Source organism: Rhopalosiphum padi, chromosome 1 (genome assembly GCF_020882245.1).
Source record: "Rhopalosiphum padi isolate XX-2018 chromosome 1, ASM2088224v1, whole genome shotgun sequence".
NCBI lineage: Eukaryota > Metazoa > Arthropoda > Insecta > Hemiptera > Aphididae > Rhopalosiphum > Rhopalosiphum padi.
In genome coordinates this window covers 39,623,018-39,649,272 of record NC_083597.1, presented here as the reverse complement: position 1 = coordinate 39,649,272, position 26,255 = coordinate 39,623,018, and the positions used below count along the sequence as shown (strand labels likewise).

Here is a 26,255-nt window from a genome sequence, read left to right as displayed (position 1 = left end):
ATATTGACAAGAATTTTCAATTATATCATCACTTGATTCTGCAGAATTTTCAGAAGTATTTTCAGTATTTATAGTATTATTTGTTATACTTTTAATACAATTTTGATTATAAAATGATATAAATTGTAGTAACTCTTCTTTCAATGTGTTTCCAGATTCAATATTTGATTTTTGAGCAATAAATGTCAAATTTTCATCATTAATTAATAAAGGATTTTTTGCAAAGTCTTTAAATCGTTTTGGGTTTAATATACTTAATACATCATAGAGTTTTTCATTTTTCTCAAATCTATTTTCAAACGTGGTAATAAGTACATCATAAATTCTTCGATGTGTATTTACTTTAAAATATTCTACATTCGAAATATTTCTGATATCGTCTGATGCCAGCTCACCAGGCATTTTTTTAATTTTTGATCTTCGTTTATCTGGAAACGTTTCTTCAATGACTATATTAAGCTTTTTAATATGTTCAGAATTATTTTTACTAGATATAAAATTCATGGTTTTTTCAACAATTAAATTATATTTAGAAGAACCTTTTTTGAGGTCGCTTAATAAAGACTTAATTAAATTAATGACAGTAATAAAATCTAATTCTTTTGATTGGAGATATTTTGATGCTGGAGTGGTATAATGGAAAATTTCGAGAAATATAAATGAAGTTAGTATATATTCAAAAGATGTCCATTTTTCTAACAAGAATCTGGCATCTGAAGATGTATTAGAATCTATAGATGAATCAGTGTCAAGAAAATGCAGAGATTCAACTAAAACATTATATCGATCACTCGTTTCACCAGACACAAACCAAGAACCAAATATGCATTTTAATGCGGCATCTTTACTATTCCATCTTGTAGTTCCTAACTTTTGAAGTTTTCTTAATTTATCATTTCCAGTTTGATCTTTTGAAAGATAATTTTTCCAAATTCCAGTTCTTTTGTATGAATCAGAAAAAAAAACTGCAGTTTTCTGTAGTAAGTTGAAAAGATCTTGAGCAGATTTACAACATGAAGTAGAGTCTGTTACTATTAGATTTAATACATGTGCATGGCAATGTGTATAAATTGATTCGGGTGCAACTGTTTTTAAATGAGCTTGAAGACCATTATAAGAACCACTCATATTGGCAGCACCATCAAATGATTCCCCAATTAGTTTTGTTAGAGGGATATTCAATGTATCTAATTCTTTTTTCACAATATTATATAATGCTTCACCAGTTCCAGAGGTTGACTCTACTAAAGCAATCATTCTCTCAATTATTTTACCATTCAAAACATATCTTAGACAAATACACAATTGATCCATTACCGACGTATCCTGAGAAGAATCAACTTCTAATGAATACTGCCCCGCCAATAAAACTTCTTCTGAGATATGTTTCTTTATTAAATTACCAGTTATAGAAAAAATTTTATTTAAAAATGTTTTTGATAGAAATGTTACACATGAACCACGTCCAAATTGTTTTTTTTCTTTTTTTAATAAACTTTTTTTAATTGAATTATTTAAATGTGTTTGCAATACCGGGTCATATTTTGCTACAAGTTTCACAATTTCTAAAAAGTTCCCTTGTTTTAAATTTAAACTTAAATTATAAGCGGCTTCATTTCTCTTACTTCTAAATGCCAAACCTTGTTTACCGATTAATAAAGAAATATCTATAATTCTAGTTACAATTTCTCTATTTAATTCTACACTTTTTTGGCGATGACTTAATAGCGCATTAGTAATTGTATGTCCAGATGTAATATTAAGGTATGCCTTACAGGCGTCGTCATGAGGTACAGAACTTTCGTGTTTTTCTAATTGACTATAAAGATGTTTCAAATTTATTTCGATTCCATCTATAAATGGAGTACTACCCGGACGAGTAAACCCCATACATAAAGAACAATGAATTTTTCTAGTTATTGAATTATAAGAAACCCATTTTCGATTCACGAAATTATCATTTGGCATTTTTCTATAATATACTTTATTAATATTAAAGGGTATATTTATCTGAGGTTGACATGGATGTGCGTCAACAAAAGCAACTTTAGCTTGATGGTGACTACTAAATATAGGAGGAATAAAAAGACTAATTTTCGAATCGGTTTCAATTAGTTTTTTTGTACTTTTTTTTTCAGACTCGGATTCAGATGATGAAAAAATGTCATTGTCATTAATTATTACGTTTGATTGATCTTGTTCACTTGATCTACTTAAAATAGGAAATATATATGATGATTTAATAGTATTTTCTGAGGTTACATTGGATCGAAGTTCATTATTATCATTGGCCGATTTTTCAATTGGATTTGGTTGATCAGTAATATCGGTGACATTTTCATTTTGATTTTTATTAGAAGAATATTTTGAAAAAAAGTCTAACTTACGTTGTTTACTATCTGACCCAGCTGCAGATAATAATGCTGCCCGCTTTTCAATTTTTTTTTGAAAACCACTTTTTTGTTTTATTTTATTATCCATTTTAAATTGTATCCCTGTAAATGTAAATACTATATTTTAGGGGAAAAAATAAATATTGTTTTAAATTATACTAATTAAATTTATATTATAATTTGTTAAAAAAATAATTAGTCATTATTGTAATAACTATTATTGTATAAATGTATACGAGTACGAAAATTGTCTTCATAGTTCATAGTCTTGTTTATACCTAACATTTAAGATATTATTTGATTTTAAAAACAAAAATTGATAAAAATTTATTGACACGGACAAATTTAGAGAGATATTCTATATAATTGGTTATAAAGTTATTAGTTCTGTCTTTTCTTGTTGACAATTTATAAGAATTTTAGAATAATTATTAAATTATTATTATTTATTATGAATATAAATAATAATGTATAAGAACCGAAACATACACAAAAATTTAATAAATTAAATGTGCGATAAAATTAAAGTAAATAATTTTATTGAAATATTATATATTTAAATGTTTATGAAGTATTTTACAATTTTAAATGATTAGGATTGAACTAATATTATAAAATAGATTAAACTGAATATTTACCTGTATGGCTGTATATAATATTATGTGTGTAATATTATATTATTAATTCGCAGGTCTTACGTAGGACACAGCGTTAAAGTATGATTGTATTTGTATGACAACGGATTATAATTTAATATTTATAAATATTTAATGTTTATTCTGTTTCGTAAATTCAATATCTTCCCTAATAATAGTCTTCTATTCATAGTTATTAGGTCTATGCTTCTATTAAATGTTATTTATAAAAATTTCTTATCGTTATCCAAACAACCTATAGGCTATAATTTACTATAATTATTATTATATTATTTATAGTTACATAGAATATAGAATTATATTTTTCATTATTTACACTTTACAGTTGAAATAATAAATAGCGAAAGGTATAATCCATATAATAATATTGCTATAAAAAAAAAATATAATTAAATAGGTACATTAAATTGTTGAAAATGAAAGGCCCAAGTACAAAAATTTCTAGGGGGCCTGGGCGGGTAATGCCACCTTCCCCCCCAGCCAGTCCGCCCCTGTATATATATGTATATTATACAAACCCTGATCAACCCTAATTTACCCTGACTAACGAAAGAAAACTGAACGAAAATCGGTTCTTTTGCGCAATCCCACGCGACACCCTACCTAAGAGACCAGTTCTTCTACGGTGATCGAAGTATGTAGTGTGGGCCACGGGAACACGCAAAATCGGTGTGTTTTCTCGCTGCCCGCTGGACAAAGTATATACTATATAGACACACGAGGACGACACTATATATAAGGGTGCGTTCGTCTTGGACGCTTTTGCGATTACAGTGCTCGCGTTAATGATACCGTATATGTTATACGAACCGTTTGCCTTGGCATAAGTAAGCAAGTTAGCAATATTATACAGCAAAGACGTAGCCATTGGCCTATTTTTTTTTAATTGCAATTAAAGTAATTTATTTTACAGTTAGTGTTGGGTAGGTTGATTTATTTTTTCCGAAAACATTGCATTTATTATATAAAATATTTCGTAAAGAACCCAGTTTTTGAAATGCTGAGTAAATTTTTGTTGATAGGTAGGCAGCTTTGTTCTTATATTTTCTGTTATTTATTATTGATGAAGTTATCAATATGATTGATCAATATAATATTGTATATTTTGAAATTTGAACTTAAACCGGCGGACAAAACTAAAACGAAGAGCATTCGTTAATAATTATTGTATTTTAACGAGGCGACGTCCTGATGATTTTGTGAAAAAAATAATAAAAAATAATAATAATACGTCAATAAACAAAATTGTCAAATTTTGGGAAATGAGAATCAAAAGGCAATCAAGGAAAAATTTGTACTAAATTTTCAATAATTTTTAGAAATAGAAAAATGTTTATATAGACAAAAACATGGAAAATTTCAAGTTTCTATAAATAATAATTAAAATAAAATCAAGTAATTTGAAAATTGTATTATGCATACTGGATTTGTGTAAGAATTCGCGTTTTTCCTTATTTTTTTTTGTTTTTTAAAATACTAGGAATTAGGACCCGTCTAAAAGTACAAAGTAGATTCAGTTTTTTATTATCCGAAACGACTCTCAAAGTTAAAAATCGGCCAGTTCCTAATCTAAAAAAAAAAAAAATTTTTAATTTTAATTGTTTAATGTATAATTAGCATAACAATATTTTGATTATATTACCTATGTAGAAAATATAAATAAAAAATTAACATTTGGTGAGAATTTCAACGTTCAATGATTTCGTACATAGTTTATTTTTGAATGACCAAAATAGCAAAATAGATTTTTTTTCAAAAATTGATTTTGCATATAAATTTCCAATTATCGAGTAAACACTGGAAATTTTCTACTTTTGAACCTATAAATTCCCAAGCACCTACTACATCCGTTTTCTTATAAGAATACAATACAATTTGATGCATCCAATAAAAAACAGCAGTCTAACAAATAAGTCACAGATTGACTATTTCACGTAAAAGATTGGAAATTTACATCAGGAGTGCATGCGACGAACGTCACGGACTTTGAACAGCAATTGCGCCGCCGCCAAGTGCCGCGGTCGGGCGTCGGACTGTCGGCAAAGATCCCATCAAAAGGTTGGATCTTCCTGGGCCCCTGGTACAGTCGACGCGGTTTCCGCGACGTCGGTTCACGCACAGTGTTCACGTTGGGTCACGCACGGTCGAACCCGTTGACATAATGACATTCCAACGTCATTAATTTTGTAATTTTAACATAATTTTACATAATTATAAAATGACGATAATTAGTTCGGGTGATTCGTTCCGAATGACGAAGAGCTTCGGTTCTTCTGCACACTCATAGAGCGAGTTACTAACCAAAAACTGGTTTCCGAGTTTCGAATGTCTGCCACACGGAGCGCCGTAAGTATGCGTCCCGCCGAATAACAAAAATTGAAAAATAACAATGCAAATAAAATAAAAACAGCTCAACAGCCATATACTCGGCACTCGGTAGATTGAGTTAAATTAGGTTCACACAGTCGTAAACTATTATTATTATTATTATAATATTGCCATTGGTTATAAACTTATAAATTAAAAAAATAAAAATATGTTATTATCGTTGTATTCAATTTTTGTATTAATTTTATTAGGTATATTAATTATATAGATTTATTATTCGTTTTTTAATTTACTTGTTTGTATAATTGTATACCTAGTTACCTACCTACAATATCATAATATTTTTTGTTTAGGTATACTAAGGTAAAATCTAATGATATTATATGAGTACATGACAGCCGACAAATAAAATGATAATATTATGTTATAGAAAATCTGATTAAATGATATGTTGTAGGTAGATTGTAGAACTGTAGATCAGCTTTAAATTGATTATGATAGGTATATCTAAAAAAAATCCCAGAAATCCACTTAAAAACATGGCTGTTGTTCAACTAATGGAAAAACTCATTAATTATGTACATCTGAATGACTGAGTATATAAATTATTATTAAATATTTAAATATAATAGCCAATAGGTAATACAGTCGGGTGTCGGGTCGCGATAACTCAAAAAACTTGACAACTCAATTTTTTTTATTCCCTGGGGCCTAGGCCTAGAGGCTAGAAGGCTAGAAAATAAATTATAAAAAATTGATATAAATTTGAGTTAGATATCTCGAATAATACATATCTCGAAGCGAATTTTGATCTCCTGACTGCTTTCAACTTCGAATTATCGCGACTCGACTGTATTTACTTTTTAAATTAGAGATATACTTACATACTTCCATTATCGTCTTTTCAGTGGGTAGTTAATTTACTCATTGTCTCATTATAATAATTATGTACACATTGTAGATTATTAATTTAATAAATAATAATAATAATACCTACTGGCTACCTAATATAAATAATAACCATTCAAGTATTTCAAGTCATTACTTGGTAATTTGGTATGGTATTACTTTTCATACAAATCTCGAAATAGTTAATAAAAAAGAATATAAATAAGGCAATAAGGTTTTTATTTTTATTATATTATATCTATGCTAATATTAATGACATTTTTATATTACTATGAAACAGTGGCGTAATTAGAAATTTTCTTCTTGAAAGAAATTTTTTTGAATAGAAAACTACGAACTGAATACCTTTTTTTATAATTTTAAATAGTTTTATGTATTGTAATGAATCGTAAAAATGTATTAATTATTAAATTTGAAATGAAAAATCTTATTAGTCAATTTTGGTTTCAGAGCCATGGTTAAATGTCAAAATGACTTGAAAAAAAATCAGTCTATCTGAATTTGATATCGAAAACACCGGTTTCCATTTAAAATTTGAAATTTATTTGAAAATATTTGAATACAACTAGCTCGTAAAAAAAAATCGATTTATTCCAATATAATCCGGCTGAGAAATTCAATTCATTCAGTTCATTGATCTAAATCAACATTTTGTAAAATGGACTTGTCTTGTTATTGCACCGACTCTTTCAAATAGTCATCAGGACTTCATGAAGTGTCGGTATGGCCGCCGCAGACACGATTCGCGATCAGCGTCAGGCCCCAACCGCCCAGTAAATGTTTCATGGGCTCCTGGTACCGATAGTCACCGGGTGTTGCTGTTCTCCCGTATCGTCTCACCGGTTAATGTTATCAGCAACAATAACAACAACAACAAACGACATGTTTTGTGATTATAGCTTATCGAAATAATAAATAATATATACGACGATCACAGTTGAATGACTTGAATAGTTGAAAATGTTCGAGTAGAATTACTGAAATTCGGTTTTGAACAATTATTATTAATTTCTATCCGTTTCTGACGAAACTCGGCCAGTGTCCGCCATTATGGCGACGTCGGACAACCAAAATGAGACCCAGTCCAGACTCTATTTCCTCAACGAACAGTTACAGAAAATGGTCAAAGAGTTACCCAGGTAAATTGGTAGCGATCGCGGTACTGCGGTTTGCCTGTTTTTCAGCAACACTGAACGTACGTTCTCGTTTCAGGAAGTACCAGCAGCGCATACCCAACGAACTTCTATGTGAACTCACCGAATGTCTGTTGGACAAAACGCTGTATTCGATTGTGAAAGAACTGACTGATATTCAGCATGTTACCGAGAAACAAATGTTTCAAAAACGGTTAGAAATGATCAACAAACATTCGGGTAAGTATGTGATCGCATTGTCAGAGGCATACAATACTGCGCAATTGGTCACGACCAACTACATGATTTTTATTGCATTTCTTTTAAATGTAAAGCCTATTGAGCGACAGTTCTGTTTAAGTTGGCATTCAAAAACTATTGAAGTCGGATTTGGCTGAACCGGGCAAGACTGAGACAAGACTGAAACTTCAAGCAGAACACAGAAGGAACTTGCGAGAATTCGATAAGAAAATAGTGTCAGAACTTGACGAAAAGGTAATGTAGTCTGAAACATTGATTTATGTATGTGCATAGGCGCCAAGTACATGGGTGCTTGAGCACCCATTGAAAATATTTATAGGTATAGGTAGTGAGAGGGGAAAAGCCCCTCACGATTACTTGGTATGAGCATCCAATATATTTTTGAAAACCTGGCGCCTATGTGTATGTGACAACCATAAATCCACATAATTGATATACACACTCTGGATAGGGTAGGTATACTCATACTGGTTGACAGTTACTATTTCACAAGTGCATATAATGTATATACTTTTTACAATCTTAGTAAATAATTTCATGTTTTTATTTTGGAAATTGGAATTTTTAAATGCTGCTATACTGCCGAAAAACATTACTGTCAACGCGGTATACAATTTTAACTTCTCTAGTTTGATAAAAAATAAAAAAAAATAGTATTAATTTATTGATTACACTGCAAATGTTGTTAATTTTATTTGTTTAAACCGTTTTAAAAGCATATAATGATGTTTTTTTGTATATATTTAAATATTTTGTTGATTAACTTAGATGTTGAAAAGCCCAACACTCCTAATTTTATTTGTTTCATTTGTTCTAATGTTCTTAGTTGTTTATAGTAATATAAATTTATGATGCATATTTTTCAATTATCTGTGCGTGTAATTCTGGCCTCTACTTATAACAAACTATTAAATTAATACTAATTGGCATTTAATATATAATACAAGTTTTAATTTTGTATTTTAAAGTAAAGCGAATTTTCCATCTATTGTTAAAAATATGTATATGTGAAATAGAAAATTTTTGATATAGAATATATTATTGTTGTATTGCATTTTGAGTAATTGAAATATTATTTATTGACAGCGACGAGAACAACAGAATACATTACACATGGCTGGTGTACCAGGATTTGATATCACAGATGATGCTAGCCGTATTCAAGTACAGATACGTTTATGTGATTTTATCATAAGATTGAGTCAAATTGATAAAAAACCAGAAGAAGTTTAAAAAAAAAAAAACAATGTTGTACAGGAAAAATTGTAATTTAACTAAAAAGAAAAAATATTGACCAAGTTATTAAAATAATAATTCCACCTATATGTATAATATATTCAAATTATAATAAATTAATAATTAAGTAAAAAAAAAAAAAAATGATAAATAATAATAAAAATTGAATAAAAAGAAATAAGTAAAAATATCATACTTCAAATTAACTTGAAATGTGATAGACAAATTAAATGTGTTTCATGTATACAATACATGTGCGCAAGTGTAATCAGTTCAATGATAAAAATATAAAACATTGAATAAATGTATTTAAAGTAAGTTTATCCTGTCAAAAAAAAAAATCTGTTAAGGAATGAATAAATGTTTTTGTTCAAGTTATCATTTCAAAATATGTAAAAATTGATATAAAAGAACGGATATCATGAAAACATTCTTACTGAAAACAAAAACAAGTTACCGAGAAAAAAAATAATAATCATGAAAATATTAAATTTGACATGTTATTCTTGTAATAACAAAAATACAGCTGAATCTGAAGAAGTTGCTTGAACTATTGTTTTCTGTTCTATTTTGTTGGCTGCATCAATATCTGTTGGTATATAATAAATAACATCAGTGTAATCCTTTTCTTCAAAACCAATACCCCAAGCCATCAATTTATCTGAAAAAAATTAATCATGAGACATAAGCTCTGAGAACAAAATGATTTATTTGATTAAGATTAATTGATTATTCTTACTATTTTCAGTAACAACAAAACTGTTATCCGAACCACAAGTTGCGAGTTTAATTTGTGGCAATGATGATAACACTTTGGGAACTTTTTGGTTTTCTGCTATATCCATTCCCAAACGGCCATCCTTATAATCGCCTAATACATACACGGCACCTATACAATGATAATGAACAATAAAATATTTGTAATAAAAATTGACCACAATTATTAAGAAAATAAGTTGAGGTAGAACAGTAGAACACATACTGTTTAGGTAACATATACATAGTAAAGCAGGTATTAGTATAAGTGATCCCTAAAAATTTGTACTTTAATAAGGAATGTTTATTATTATTAGTTTTGTTAAGTGTTTTATTAAAAAAAAATAACTTGAGTTCTGAAAATAGATTTAAATTGTAAATGTAATGTTTTTCTTTTTTTAAAAAACAATTGGAAGTTAGCTTAGGTATAACCTCCATGGACATAATATGCCAGTGACTCAGCCATTGTCACTGTACCTGTTTTAGTCAAAGGTTAACCTAACCCAACCTACCGTTTTCTGCTAAAATAAATTTATACATATAATATTTTGTATATTTTCTAAGAACCCTAAATTTAAACCCATCAAATCATAACAATTGCACAACTTGCCTCAACGCTTATAGTCTACACCATATTAAGTAATATTATAATTATATATTTTTTTTGTGGACTGTAAGAGCAGACATTATTTTTTAAAGAGCATATACACAAAGCCATAAAATAACACTTTTTAGAAGAAAAAGATTAACAAAATATGAAGGTACTATCAATTTTGATCCTTTTGAATAAACATGTCTTTATAAAATATGTTTTTATTTTTAAGCATAATGAAAAATGACGATAACACTTTTAATACATTTTTTTAAAGTGATGGTGTTACTACTTATATTAGGGTTAATACTTTATCAGACCCAAACAAGTCAGTGCACATCTTATGAGTGTATTACTCGTATTCATAAGTTAGCTTTATTGCAGAATAGAAATTAGCACCAATTATTATGAATATAAATTATTTATATGATAGACAAACCTTGTTCATCTAGTAAAGTAACATGCTGTGTTCCAGCTGATATGGACTTAATTTTGAGACGACTTAAAGATTCTGACATTTTTGGAAAGTACACACATTTATCATCATTTTCAACACCTAATTGGCCATGAGCATTCAGACCAAAAGAGTAAATTGAAGAGTCTGATAAACGTAAAAATGTAGTATCATAATTAGCCCAGATATCATCAACTTTTTTACGTAAATTTAACAGTTGAGGATTCAACAGAAGCTCTGTAAAAAAAAAAAAAATACATATAATGATTGAATATTGTTTCTTTTCTTCTATATAATACTCACGTTTTCCAACACGTGAATCTCTATTGGAATGCCTTTGGCATATTCTACCAAGTTGTCCCTCATCTCCACATCCCATAGTGTAAACTTTGTTTTTAGACAACATGACTAGATGATTTATACCAGACGCAATTTTTTTCACTTGGCTCATGATTAATTTAGGCGTCAATTGTTTTTCTCCATTCGGATGAAATCCCATATCTCCATTTTTGTCCTACAATCCATTGTATTAAATTAATAAATATTCTGTTATGAATCATATTTAACTTACTCTAAATGTGCCCCAACTATATACATTGCCATTACTAAGAAGTATTGCAGAATGAGAACCGCCAGCAGATATACTATATATTTCTGCACCTTCTTCTTCAGGAATCTGTACAACTCCAGGTCTAGTTTCACTGTCTTCAACTGAAGTATCTCGACCCAATGCACCTTCATCATTACAACCCCATGACATGAGCTTTAATGAAAAATAATTTGATTAATTAAACTACAAAAGATACTAAATAACAGTTAATTACTTTTCCATCTTCAGTGACACCCAAGACATGCATACTTCCAGCAGCAATAAGTTTGAATTTGTAATTCTTCAATTCAGTAAGATTTGTAAGCTGTTCGCGATCAGGGCCTAAACCAAATAATCCAGCTATCACTATATCTCGTCCTTTGATCATCATAATACCAGGTGTTTCAATTCGGTTATCAATGGCTAGAAAAAAAATACATAGTTAGGCTATACAAAAGTCATTAAGTTTATAAATTTAGTTTACCAATTTTATCTGATGTTTTCTCAGTCTTTTTTCTCTTCACTTCAGTTGCTTGTTCTTCAAGAGATTTTCTTTTCGATCCTGTTGAATTAAATACATGGATAAAAAATTTAATTACTTTAAACACAAAAACTTATGCTAACTTTTAGAACTTGTAGACTGTTGTTCATTTTCAGATTCTTGTTTACGTTTAGTTCGAGCAGTACCATTTGTTGAAATAGATTTTTTAGGATTAGCATCTAACATACAAACATTGTATTATAATATGGTACTATTCAATATCCATTAAAATTTATAATTATTAATAAAATTACTTACTTGTAGATTGTTTTTCATCTCCGTTTGATTGATTATTTCGTTTTGATTTTGTTGTAACTGGTTTTTCATCAGAAACTTCAACTTCAACATTCTTTTTTTGGCCTTTGCCTTTTTTTATTTTAACAACTTGCTTACTATAAACAAAGAATTCAAGAAATGTTAAAAAAAAATTAAAACTTAATTAAATATTACTCACCCATTGGTTTTGGCTATAACATCTGGTTCTGTAAGTTCTTCTATACTAGTTACACCATTTACTTCTATTGGTTCACTACAACAATTTTAAAATCACATTATGACAAACCAATATTATTTATATTTTAGTAACAGTATATTAGTAATAAACATTTCTATATAATAATTGTCTGTATTATAATATTTTATTAGAATCATCGAAGTAAAAATAAAATAAAATATTTTACTAAATGGGCATATAATAAGATAAATTAACTATAAGACACATAAAGGAAATATAATACATTCCAATACATTACTGTCTTTTAAAAATAAATATAAACAAGTAGGCTCTTAAAAATTATTTATATTTTTAAGAAAACTATAATTTAATATATAATTAAATTAACTTCAATAATCTGTGCAAAATAATTATAATTATACATACTCTTTTAATTCAGTTGCATTATTTGGAACATCCACCTGTTCAGCAATGGTTTTTGTTGTGTTTTTAGCTACTGCTTTAGTTGGTCCCTTTTTTTTACCAGCCATTCTAATAGGAAAAAATCAAAATTACACAACAATAAGTTTCTAGAAGTATTATTAAATAACATAAACCTAATAGGTAGGTATACAAATTTTTTGTTTTGAGTTACAGATAATTTCTTTTGGTTAAAGCTATTTGTTTATATGTTTTATATATATCCAACTATATAAAAGATATAGTACGCCACTTTTAAAATTGAATGTAAAATACTTTTTATGATATGAACTTTTGACATATGTCGGATGAGTATTTCTCAATCTGTGAAATCATTTTATTTTATTTTGAGTTCAAAATTATCTATGATAACTAATGATTATTTATTCAATTATAATAAGTACCTATGCTAATCATAATCTGGAAAAATCTTTAAAAACAATAGTACATCTCTTTTTTAAAATCACCAGCTTAAGAATAATCTCGAGAATAAATTAAACAAATTTGATATCTTTCTTCGCTAAGTATACAAACAAAAGATTCAAATATCAAGAGGTACCTGTTAGATATAAATACCTAATTTTTTAAATACAAATTACTTATTAATAAAATGAGTATTATAATTGGATATTGTGTTCTTTAAGTTTATAGTTTCAAAATACTTTATACATAACGAGTATGAAGATAATCAAGATTATATTACATCTTATTACAAATTATATAATTTAATTAATGTAGAATAGTAATTGTTAACAAACATCACTTAACAGTTAACAAAAAAAATTAAAAGGTACTAGATATCGAATCTTGGTCAATTGATGGTCGTCAGCATTTAGGAATAAGCATATCAACATAGTATGAAAAATCTTGTATTCAATTATTGAGAATATTGTATTGAAAATTAAATATTTGGTATTCATTTAGTGTATGACCTACCGAACGAAAATCAAGTTTAATATATGAGCTACCTGAATCATTGTGTTTAATACGTGATCTACCAAAACAAGATCTTTATGTGGTGTCATCGTTAATATATCTATTATGTAAATGTGTTTGAGTATCTTAGTAATTTTATTATACGTAAAAAAATTGCATTTTTTATTGATCTTAACATACAAAATAATTCAAAACTTAGTTAGAACCAATTACTATAAGTTATCACAAGATTTATTCATTACAACTATTTGTAATCTAACAGGTCGTTCAAATGCAACCATTCTTGACTGATTTAATTTATATAGAAACGTCTAATGCTAAAAATATAAATACAATTTTAATAATAAGAATATATTTTTAATTTAACATTTCATGTAAATATAGTTAATTTTTATTAAATTTTGACTACACAAGTTTTAATAACACATGTTTTGTGTTAAAAAAGGTGAAGAATAAAATATTTATTTTCATAATTCATATCTCATAATTAGAATCAGAATTCAGTAAGTTGGAATGAAAAATAAGTGTCTTTAATAGAAATAATAATCCGTTTTGAATTCTTTCAAGTGTTATTTTTTAGATGCAATTGACAGAATACCAGGTAGATCAGAATAATTAATAGTGCCTCTGTTTAAACAAGTTGCCCAAAAACATTATGGAACATGAAAACGATCAAGACCAAGTATTATCGTTCAACAGTAAGCGCTTGTTTAACAGGCATTATTAATTTACAGATCAGGATAACAACAGAAATAGAGGATATAATTTTAAGTAACTTATGCATATTATGGTTTTGACTTCTGGAAAAGAAGTCACACACCAGTCCTCCCACCCCACCGGTTTCATAGCAAACTCACTGGCGAACGCCGGCTAATGAGCATGTTCCCGCTCACGAGTTTTGCCGCCAAAACTCGACGATACTATATTTATACTCACATATGGATTGACGGTGTGTTCTGTCGAAGGGGTTAAAAAACGCGATTGATTTACGCTGATTACGTGCAAATTGAGATGCTGGTTCGGAACGATCGGAACTCGAAAGGCGGGTAGCAAAGTACAGGACCGTAGCTAGGTACGATTAAATTTTTTATATCAACCTTGCGTGTTGTTAAAAAAACGATGCACACGACGTCAAAATTATCAGCGCCAGTACCGAACTAGTGTTTAATTATTTACGCGTATCACCGTCGCGGGAAAACGAAAAAATAATAAAAATAATAATAATAACAGTAATAGCAGTAATAATAGTTAATAACTGATTAAAAGAGGACGCGCGGTGTAAACGTGTGGACCGTTGTCCGTTTAAAATGATTTCAGCGGCTCGAGTGTGGTCGACAATTCGACAGTAAAAGTGAGGTATGATTCGGATTTTGGAAATTGTCTTTTTTTTCGTGCGCAATCTCGGCGGCCGACCATAGACGAACACCCGTTTCACCTCCGCTCCACAACCGACACCGGTATTTTTCAGGTGGGGATTTCGTAACGGAAAACCGTGGACTGTCGCGATGTAACAGCTGTTCCCGCGGAGTCTTATCAACAATATATCAACGTCGTGGCGGTTTATGAAATAAGATAAGGATTTACATATTATCAATATCCACGGAGTTATCAGTTCCGTACGAAGAGTAAATATTGTCCTGGTCACGTGTATTCGAGACAAGCCGGAATATTGAGAGTTCAGACGTCAATCAAATTTCATTTTACACCATCTCACGAATACATTTTGTTGGTTACGTTAACGGTTTACACTGCTGTGACGATGGACGACGTTTCTGACATAAGCTCGCTGACCAAGATCAGGGTACACGGCCTCAAACGCAAAGCGTCATCCACCGGCAAACATAAACAGAAGAAGTTCAAATCAGATGATACGTGTAGTGAACTTTCGATGACCACATCTCAGGCCTTCGGCATCAAAAAAGTCACTGACGATTTTGACTTGGACGATTATCAACCCTCTATCAGCTCTACCGTCAAGCCCGTCGAGGCAAGTGTTCAAATTTATATTCATTAATTTAGTTTTCTAATAGTCACATTAATCAGGATCTGTAAGTAGTAGACCAGATTAGGTTTATGGACTGTGTTCCAGCTACTTAATGGATCGTGTCTATAAAACATCAAACATAACCTAACCTGGTTATCGTTTGTAATAAAGAAGTTTGATCATTTACCATAAATAAACTTGAAAAATGAATACATGGGTAAATTGAGCGTATTAAGCAATCGTTATTGGTTCATAATGTATAATCTTTGGTTGAGATACCTCAACAGATATTTTTTGATTACCTATATTGAACATTTTTTTTTCTGAATCCTAATTAGATATAATAAATGAAAAATAATGTAAATAAGTAGAAATTATGGTAGAATATAGGTACTTCTGTATTTAAGTGTACCTAAGACGTACTTTTAAGTTTTTGGGTTTAAATAATGTTAATATTTTGAAATATTGATTAGCATGATTATTATATTACATAATTTATCAACATTTATAATTTATAAAACTAATCTAAGTATAATAAATACTGTAATAATAAATATATTTCATATTTTTGTAAAATCATTTTTTAGGATTATTATCCATGGTACTTTTAAAGATTTCAACAACAGAAAAACTACTCATTTGAATTTTGAGTTAGACACATACGATTTGTCAAACTATCTACTAAATAATTTACAATAAAATAAGAGAAGGTACTCATTTTAAAAATAGAAGTTTTTATCACCACAAAATACTTCTTATGTAGTTGATAAGTCTTAAAAATTTTTAAATATGATAAGTAGTAAATTTAAAATTCCACGAATAAGAATTAATTTCTTAAGAAAAAAAATTAGGATGAGCATGCTAAATAAATCACCTTATATAAAATCTTAGTATTTACTATTTTAAATATAGTCGACTTATAAGCATACTTAAATTTTAAATGTCCTAAGATCATTATTTGATTAAATAGGTATTAGGTACCTCGTACCTGCATCATTATAAGTATAAATGTGGACAAGCATCTTAAACAAAAATATTGTTAGTAATAAGTAAATATATTTAAACTTTCATTCTAGAAGTTTAAAACTATTTGATATTATAGTAATGTATTAATTACTAATAAATTGTAATAATATTATTTTTAATTATCTAACTTATTCTTTTTTTTACAGTTTATAAGATTAGATACATCTCAACTAAAAAGAGATAATGGAGTTTTGTTTTCTGAAAATCTATCAGATTATGAAGTTTGGACATTACAATGTCCTGATGATGTAAGTGAACATTAAACATTTTACATTCTTAGACCTATTTTGTATCTTAATTTTAAAATCAAAATGTTAAAACCATAAATTATGTCTTGTACATAGTTAATAAATACTATTAACTGTTTAGTCAATGGGTACTAAACCCTAAAACTCCTTTCTCATCTCAAACTCTAGGTTTATAATTCTCAATAATGATCTAATTAGATCCACGCAATGGTCAAACACTGATTGAGTAAAAAATAATTATTCAATTAATTACAATTTAAAACTAAGTGGATTTAAATTATTTAAATTTTAATAATTAATATTAATATTTTATCTTATTTATAAATGAATAAGTTTTAATAAAAAAAAAAAAAAATCATATGTACTGCAATAATGCAAATATAATTTGCTTTTAGTGTTTATAAGCTAATAACTAATGTTAGTGTTATGTTATAGATAGATATCAACAATCTACATTCACAGTCAATCAGTTTTGAAAATGTTAAAAAATTGGAAATTAAAAACACAATGTCAGATAAAGTTGATTTGATTCCTTACAGAAGTGAAGAAGGAACAAATATTACTATTGTAACTCCTAGTGAAAGTACAAGCAATTTATCCTTAAGTAAGTAAAATATTTATGTGAAGAAATTGATTTAATAATAATTATTAATTGTACCATTTTTTTTACTATCTTTATAGTTTAAATTATAATTGCATGCTAAACATCTGAAAAAACAATTAAATTTATTTTATTTTCAGATGTGGTTCCTTTAGCTGGGACATTAATTATGTGTAATCGAGTTAAGAATGACAAATTAAGTAACAATACCTTGCTCCCAGTTGATACTATAGAAGATGCAACGAGAAGAAGATCAGAATTAATGTCAAAAATTACTAAAAGACTATCAAATAAATTTGATTTTAATTCAATTGACAACGAAAGTGTAAAACAAGAGATTAAGATAGAAAAAGAAACACCTAAAAAAGTAAAAAAGAATAAAAAAAAATTGATAATTGAATAAAATACATAAGGTTTATTAAATTAATTACATTTTCAATTTCAAAGAATTAACTAAATAAATATTCTCATGTTGTATAAATAATAAATAACTTTTATTATTGTTTTTCCATGAGTATTTTAATAACATCTGTTTTCTTTGCTAGACAAAATCTATTAATTTAAAATTTAAATATATATACATGATATATAAATGAGTTAATTTTTATATTTTAAATCCTTTAATGTGTAGTTGATTATAATTATAGGAATATAATTAATATTGGTGTAAAACTTTAAACTTTATAATCTCGTATTTGAGAAAAAAATCCTTCATAAACCAATTTTTTTAAATCAATTATCAACTAAGTGTTATATATTAATATATTACTTAATTGTAAACCTACTACCTACGTCACCATTTATTCTCAACCATGAGTTTCTATTTTTTTTTTTTTTTGACTGAAATATAGAAATATTTTCATTAATTTTATTTACTTCCTATGCTTTTTTATGATAACATTTTTGAATATATAATTATTGTATTATATTTAACAATAAAAATAGGAGTGGACTAGACACGAAATATACTTCATAAAAGTTAAATTAATAGAATTATAAGGAAATAATTTTGGGCTTATACAGAATTTTTTATTTGTTACTATTAATTAATCGGAATATTAAAATTGTATTCATATAATATATTCCTACCTTTTGGTAATTGTATTACAAGTGAAAAAAATACTTTATAACTTGTAAGACATAATTAATTGACCAATAACTTGTATTGTATATTATGTTAGAACATTATTTATAATTGACATCAGTGCTGTTTTTTGACTTAAGGCATTAGGCGTTAATGTGTAACTGATTAAGAACCCCCCTCCCCCTTTATGGAAACCAATTATTATCAACTATAAATATATTAATAAAATTATTTGTTTTACATACTTTTAAATTTTCAAAAATAAATAAATATTTACATATTTTTGTACATAAATTATAAAAATTAAATGTAGTATAAAACTTTTTGTTGTCAATGAATATAATCCATTCTAAACTGATTTTTTTCTTGAATTCAAATTCTACTCTTATCTCTTTCTTAGTCAATTTGTTTATAATATCTTCATAAAACTTATTTCTGTTTGCTCTTAATTTGAAAACTTATTCTTTTTCGATAGATATTATACTTAAGTTATTCATTCTTTCTTGTGTTTGAGTTGAACAACAATATGTATGGATTATTTTTAAAGATGAAAATGATTTCTCCACTGAAGTAATTGTTATTGGTATAATAGATATTAATCATGCAAATTAAATATCTTGCAAAATCCACTATTTAACCTCATTTCAGAAAAATAATTCATAATTTCAATAGGACTTTTATCGGCTGATTCATTTAAGGTGTACCATACAGTCCATACATGGAAGTTAATTTTGTAGTTTACTGTAGTTGAAAAAATTGCCTTAAATGTCTTGCAAATTTTTAAGTCAATTAGATAGATAATTATCTTTTTTGCAAAACATTTAATTTTTGTAGGAATAAGTAAATTAACATATCGCAATGTTTCATACAATTTTTGATTACAAAATATTGAACCATACGTCAGTAAAAATAAGAAGATTAGATAATATTTGTATAATAAAATTTTTTTTATTTTCTTGAAGAATGTTTGCAAATCCTTTTGCTAATAAAAGTATAGCTAGTATATTTATGATACATCTGACATATAAATAAGTATAAATTACAGATTTTTATTAAGAGGACAATATGGGTAGCATGTGTTGTATCTGTCTTACACACTTATAACATAGCAAATTTTCATTCACCAGTTTCAATAATGTGCTGTTAGTTTTGATATTAGAGAGTGAATTGACCTATTTTAAAATTTAAAGGTATGATTATTATCTAAGGGTCCACATGCCTTTCATTTATATTATTAGGTTAAAGTAAGTTATGATCTTTTTGATACTGTACATTTACTTAATAAATTATCATAGATATAGGAAATACTTTTTTATATTACTATTTTTTTCCATAACCCCTTTCATTAAGTATTATGTTATTATTATAATAAAATAGTTATCTATTTTTGGTATTGTTGACTCATCTCTTTTTACCTATTGACTATTTCATCCAGTTATTATAATTATATAAGTTTGTAATATCGGTGTTGGTAATGAATATGTATTCCCGCTTGATTATATTGGATTCAGGGTGGAGAATAAGGGCACCACCCCCCCTCCTCATCGATGGATTACAGAAGTTTTTTAAAATAGTAATTATTTTTTATCTTTACATATGTATATGATTTTAAAAACTAAATAAATACCTAGGTATATAATAATCGAAAAATCGGTGTTGAAATTTTATATAAATTTAATACATAATTTATAATTAATTTACTGAAAATATAAATAATGTGCCTCCTCTCCCCTTATAAAATTCTGGATCAGCTAACTTAACCGGCTCTATAGTATTATTTTTTGTTTAAATTGAGTACTTTCCATTTTTTATTTTTTATTTCTTGTGAGTTGTGGCAATTCGATCATAACACGACTGGAAATTTATATTATTCTTGTTAATGTAGGTATTTAATTGATTAATGCTATTATATTGAGTTTAGTAATAACAATTATTAATTATTTATATACCTAATCAGTAATAATATGCATTGACGATTAATAACCAAGTTCACGTTATGCTTTTGTTAAATTGGAAAATAAATGTATAAGAAAAAAATTGACCTATTTGAATCAATATTTGAAATAATATTATTTTCGTGTTTCTTCTACTAAAAATGTAAAATAAAAATATAATTAGTGTGATATTATATTTGTCCTGAAAATCAAGAATTATTTTCACTTATAAAATCATGCAAATTGGTATAATTTTATATTCTATAATATATAAGTATAATGTTTTAACATTAAATATTATAAAAAGTGTAAATATATACTCGTTATGTTTAAAGACGAATTTCGTGACATTTTGCCAACATCGTTCCACATAACCATATAAGTAATTTTTAACACTAGAAATCAAATTATTTTTAATCTATAGGTTACCTAGCTAATAATAAATTTACATGAATACGTAGGTATACTATGGCTACTTATGAGTTATGAGTTATGATACATACTACTTATTAATTTATTATTGAAAAGCATAACTGAATATATTTTTTATTTTCTTACAGAAAAATTCCTTTTATGCATAGGCAGAGCTTGATAAATTTAGTTGGGGGGAGGCAGGTGTTAGTATTAACTTTATGTTTGCCTACAATATAAAAAATATAATGTTTCATATAAACGAATAATCAATATTAATCATTCACGTCAGTTTTAAACACCTATAGAAACAATAAATAATAATCTAATTAAAAAAAATTTGCTAAAAAACATTTTTAGGAATCTAGCCTCCCCTCCCCTAACTTAAAGGACTAGTCACGCTTATGATGGACAGGTATACTACTCGCGAAAGACGTCACTATAAACACTAAATATTTAATAGGTACCTACCTACTTCTTATTAATTACCTATCCATTTTATCTATATTGGCTATATTATGTCTCGTGTTAAACTGTGATTGCAAAAATTGTAAGTGGAAATAATATCGAGCAATATAATAAGTAGGTATATGTGCAAGTATACTCGTGTTATATCGCTTGTGCTATTTTAATCCTCAGAAGCGGTCCAATTATGGTGTTCGCATTAGAGTGTGTATAGAGATAAACGTTTTTTTTATACATATTATACATAATATATTTGTTGTAAACACATATCGCGTGTCTCTAAAACTCATAAACCAAAAATCTAAATGTCGACGTATGAGTAAAATATTGAATGTTTAATATTAACAAAAGTATATAATACACAGACACTAACTACCAAGTCAAGTATTCAAGTATACATATAACACATTACTCGGACTGTGCAGAGGACTTGGGACTTGTAGTATTTATATTATATTTGTTTTACACTATCACACAATTAATATGAAACCGAGTTAGAAATAAATACGTTTTATGCTAAGACGAATGTAGATGTGTAATTATAAGTTTGCATGCATATAAATGCATATTTTAAGCATATTTTTACTTTAAATTTGAGCACTTTTAATGTTTAATCTTTTTGCTGAATACATTATAATATTATATTATTTTATAGTAGTATAGTATAGTTCTGTGTTTTTGTTAAGTTAGATTTATTTTAACATCTATCAAAATTATTGTTTGGGAGTCATTGACCATTGTATATAATATTGGTTTGGATGGACGCACGCGTTATTATTAATTTACATAAATTGTTAAAATATGCACTTATACTGATTCTGAGAGTATATTTTTAGTTTTTCTGTGCATATATAGGTAGCTGATGGTAATAGTATGCTTCCGCAGGAATTACAATAACTCTTGATTTACCATTTATTCACTACACATTACACGTCAATACGTCATACAATACTATATTATATTAATATCATCCTCATTCGATCATCGATTTCGTACATGTTATTTAAACAAAAATAAAAATGTATAATATATTACAAGTGTGATTTAAATACTTATTTACTTATATACATAGTTATAGGGTAACGTACTTTTTGGTGCTCATCAAAAGGGGCGTATGCAATTTGCGCCAAAAACAACCCAAAGAAAAAAATATTTATGTAATTTGTGCCACATTTGAAAATTAATGTTGGTAATTTGCTCCACTTTTTAAGGTTGTAGTTTGCGTCACATATAACTAAATAAAAAGGCATTAGGTATGTAATCTGTGCTATCTTGTACCTTCAAAACTTGTGATTTTTGCCATTATTCGGCTTATTCAAATTGTAATTTGCGCCACTTTTAAATAACTAAACAATTTTTTTACAGATTAACATATTGTATTTTTAACCGTTGATCAATCAAGTTAATTTTAATAGTTAAACATTTCTAGAAAATTAATAAAAAGTAATTAAAAAAAAAAGTAGGTATTTAATAAGTATAATTCCAAAATATAAAAGTCAGCCATATTATAATTATAAATAAATGTATATAACTATATAAGTATACTTAAATTAGTTAAATTCCAACAATTGAAGTTAAACCTGTTAAAAGTGTGGCGCAGATTACATATTCCATTTCGTTTTCTGTCGTGGCGCAAATTACGGTGACACTCGAATTGCCTCCGGATGTTTTCGGAGGTAATTCAAGTATACCCAAACAGTCTACTCGAATTGCCTCCCATAGCATACTTAGATTATCGATAGTTTTACGGGTACTATATCGATTTAAAAATCGATTTCCGTAATGTTCAACATTAATCGGTAGGCAATTTGAGGGTCAAATGGGAAACAATTCGTGAGCGCCTCAAATTACATACGTATTTAAATTTACCTATTGGTGGCGCATATTACAGGTAATAAAATTGGCGCAAAATATCATCTCCCATTAAAAGTGCTATATTTAATGCGTATAGTGCGAACGTGTTCGTACCTTATATGCAGAATATCCTGAAGGGTTTATCCATTATGTCCGAGTTACAGCCACAATAGACGAATTACGGTCAAATTAATATTGAAAGTAAAATTACCATCTCATTGTGGTTCGCATTCGATTACTTATCGATTATCTGATAAGCGCTTTTCCAAATTGCAGTCAATGTTATATCTTTTAGTTTATGGTAAGACGAAATTCTTTCTGCAAATGTTTGCTGTAATTGGTTTTCAAATAAACAAATATGTTCCTGTTGCACTTAGTTTATTAAAATATAAAAAGGAATTATCGTACCCAAAGTGTTATATATGTACAATCAAAAGTTAGTTGCACTACGATTTTGCATCAACGGATCTTGTAGATTTAATATTATATATTCATATGACCTATAGGACAAGCATACAAGTACTTGTTTTACAAGATTACTAGAGAAATTTATCATTACCAACAGAAAATATCGTAATACAAAATTGTTATTATTGCAAATTTAGAGTTTTAAATGTAGTCTTTGCGGACTTTTATTAATATGGAAACGAGCCAACAAGGGCAACAGCTAACACTGTAAAAAAAATGTAAACTTAAATATGTTTTAAATATTTTAACAAGTTGATACATTTTTATAACTAGAATTGTGTTCATTTAGAAATAAATTTACTGCATGTCTGCATGTCAAACTGACCTGTAACTTAACATAGTGACATTGTTATTATTACGATTTGTTTCCCACAAAATTTTTTTATTTCAACATCAATTTATTTATCAAAAATGGTAAAAAAAATATATTATGAATAAAATGATGCGTACAAACATTTTTAGTTCTTGTTTTCATGCTTATTTTAATGTCGAGGATAATATAATATGCATAAAAAGGCGGGGAAAGTGTATACATTTAATAAAAAACCAAAATCTACAATTTAGAATTATAATATAATTAGACGAATATAATAGTAAATAAAGACTTGATAGAAAAAGACATTATAAAACATAGGTAGGTAGGTACTTACTGATTAATGATTACAATAAGGCCTCAGTCCGCAATAATAACGAACAAAATATTATAATATATATATGTATTACCTATATGTAGGTACCTAGCGGCTAGCATAAAAATAATTAAATGTATTAGGTGTAAGTAGCACTGAATATTTTTATTTTTGTGCGTAACTATATAAGGCACAAATTTAAAATATTTAAAAATAAACATTATGGTTAAATATAATAATAATAAAAGGTAAGGACCCAATATTGTTTGTATATTAATAACAGATAATTTTAAAACAATTTTCTACTACCAAAATTTTTAAATTTTAATTTAAAAACTTTAATTTTGACATATGTATTATAAATTTTGACTACTATAGCTTACTATAGCGAAAAATATAATATAATATATTATATTATTTTATGCTTGTCATATGTTATATTATCAATATACATTTAATTTGAATATAACGTTTTTTAATCCCTCTTGGCACTTTTATGTTACACTTATTTTTAAGTTAAAAAATTCAGTGAAATGTGTATTAATATAAATGAAAAATAAAAAAAAAAAATTTAATAAAAATGCATTGCTTTATATTTTTACACTATTAAGAAGATAGACCTATTGAGATAATTTTTTTATACGTGTATTTATAATATTATTAATATTCATATTATGATGTATTGAAGTATGAGTAAATTACAAATGCATAAACGTATCTATTAATTATTATAATAATTATAATTCAAATTTAATTATTATTATATTATTATAATTCATTATAATTCATTTTTTCGCCATATTATAAAAAAATATTGATAATATTTAAAATAGATACTTTTATGATATCTTTAATATACTATTTAAATACTTTAAAATAGTACCTACTTTTATTGTAAAATATTTTACTTTAATATTTAATAGCAATAGCGCTTAAATTAATTTACAATAAATAAAGCAAAAAAGTAAATTATTGGCTATTATATTTAATTGGATTTTTATAAATGTAGGTGGTAAGTATCGGTATCTATTAAAAAATATTTAAACATTTCTAATCTGAAAAGTGTGTAAACACGTATCTACATATAAGTAATTTTGTAATTGTATATAATGCAATATTTGATTATCCTCGAGACTTTTATGGAATATGAAAATCACTACTATACGCAAAAACTAAAATGGTTTTTATTATTTTACTAATTTAGATATAATAATTCATTTTTAAACATAAGACACTCTTTTTTAAGTACATTTTTGTGGTTTTAATGTACGAAAAATTAAAAATTCTTTTATATAATATTTGAAAAAAGAATCTATTTATAATTGTATAACTTTTACACCATATTTATTAGTAGAGTACCTATACATAGGTACCGTGTTTTTTATACCTTATACCGAAGTTAAGATCAATATTGAGCGCAATATTATTTATTACAACAATATTATTAGGTTAAATAAAAACGTACAATATATTTAATTTTTATTCAATTAAATATATATTAAATCCAAATGTATTCAATCTATTTGTTCCTGCTAAATAACAAAGTTAAATAAAATAAAAAACCTTCGATTGAACTGTTAGTAGGGACATATTATTAAATAATATTTTAACTTAAATAATTTAATTAATAAATATACATTTAATGTAATTATATTTGTACAGTTATAATTATAGTGCGTAAGTAATAGCCAATATAAATATGTAAAACCTATTTATTTAATTATGTATAAAAAAAATCTAAATTAAACTGTTTACAATTTTATAAATTATTAATACATTGATTGAAAGAAGTTGAATTTAAGTACCAACTTTAATATAACAGCTAAAATAAACAAAACGTTCTTCAAAGAAATC

At 26.9% G+C, this 26,255-nt stretch overlaps 4 protein-coding genes across 4 annotated transcripts; 2 read left to right on the top strand and 2 right to left on the bottom strand.

Annotated features, from left to right (window-relative positions):
- Positions 1 to 283: 283 nt before the first annotated feature.
- Positions 284 to 6,271, bottom strand: LOC132925736 (uncharacterized). The gene is made up of 4 exons (XM_060990107.1): positions 6,266 to 6,271; positions 1,534 to 2,430; positions 343 to 1,389; positions 284 to 289 (listed from the first exon to the last, which is right to left on the bottom strand). The coding sequence occupies exons 1-4, from the start codon at positions 6,269 to 6,271 to the stop codon at positions 284 to 286; spliced, it is 1,956 nt and encodes a 651-aa protein (XP_060846090.1).
- A 910-nt stretch (positions 6,272 to 7,181) lies between these two features.
- Positions 7,182 to 9,005, top strand: LOC132928655 (gonadal protein gdl). The gene is made up of 4 exons (XM_060993471.1): positions 7,182 to 7,425; positions 7,499 to 7,659; positions 7,781 to 7,914; positions 8,767 to 9,005. Exons 1-4 carry the CDS (start codon positions 7,337 to 7,339, stop codon positions 8,911 to 8,913), a joined length of 531 nt encoding a protein of 176 aa, XP_060849454.1. The 5' UTR covers positions 7,182 to 7,336; the 3' UTR covers positions 8,914 to 9,005.
- Positions 9,006 to 9,216: 211 nt separating this feature from the next.
- Positions 9,217 to 15,126, bottom strand: LOC132928638 (regulator of chromosome condensation). The gene is made up of 12 exons (XM_060993447.1): positions 14,634 to 15,126; positions 12,729 to 12,833; positions 12,303 to 12,377; positions 12,107 to 12,240; positions 11,932 to 12,027; positions 11,792 to 11,869; positions 11,543 to 11,730; positions 11,290 to 11,481; positions 11,022 to 11,232; positions 10,704 to 10,955; positions 9,656 to 9,805; positions 9,217 to 9,577 (listed from the first exon to the last, which is right to left on the bottom strand). Exons 2-12 carry the CDS (start codon positions 12,830 to 12,832, stop codon positions 9,417 to 9,419), a joined length of 1,641 nt encoding a protein of 546 aa, XP_060849430.1. The 5' UTR covers position 12,833; positions 14,634 to 15,126; the 3' UTR covers positions 9,217 to 9,416.
- Positions 15,127 to 15,285: 159 nt separating this feature from the next.
- Positions 15,286 to 18,961, top strand: LOC132928644 (uncharacterized). The gene is made up of 4 exons (XM_060993460.1): positions 15,286 to 15,684; positions 16,854 to 16,955; positions 17,391 to 17,559; positions 17,697 to 18,961. Exons 1-4 carry the CDS (start codon positions 15,457 to 15,459, stop codon positions 17,957 to 17,959), a joined length of 762 nt encoding a protein of 253 aa, XP_060849443.1. The 5' UTR covers positions 15,286 to 15,456; the 3' UTR covers positions 17,960 to 18,961.
- The last annotated feature ends 7,294 nt before the right edge of the window (positions 18,962 to 26,255 follow it).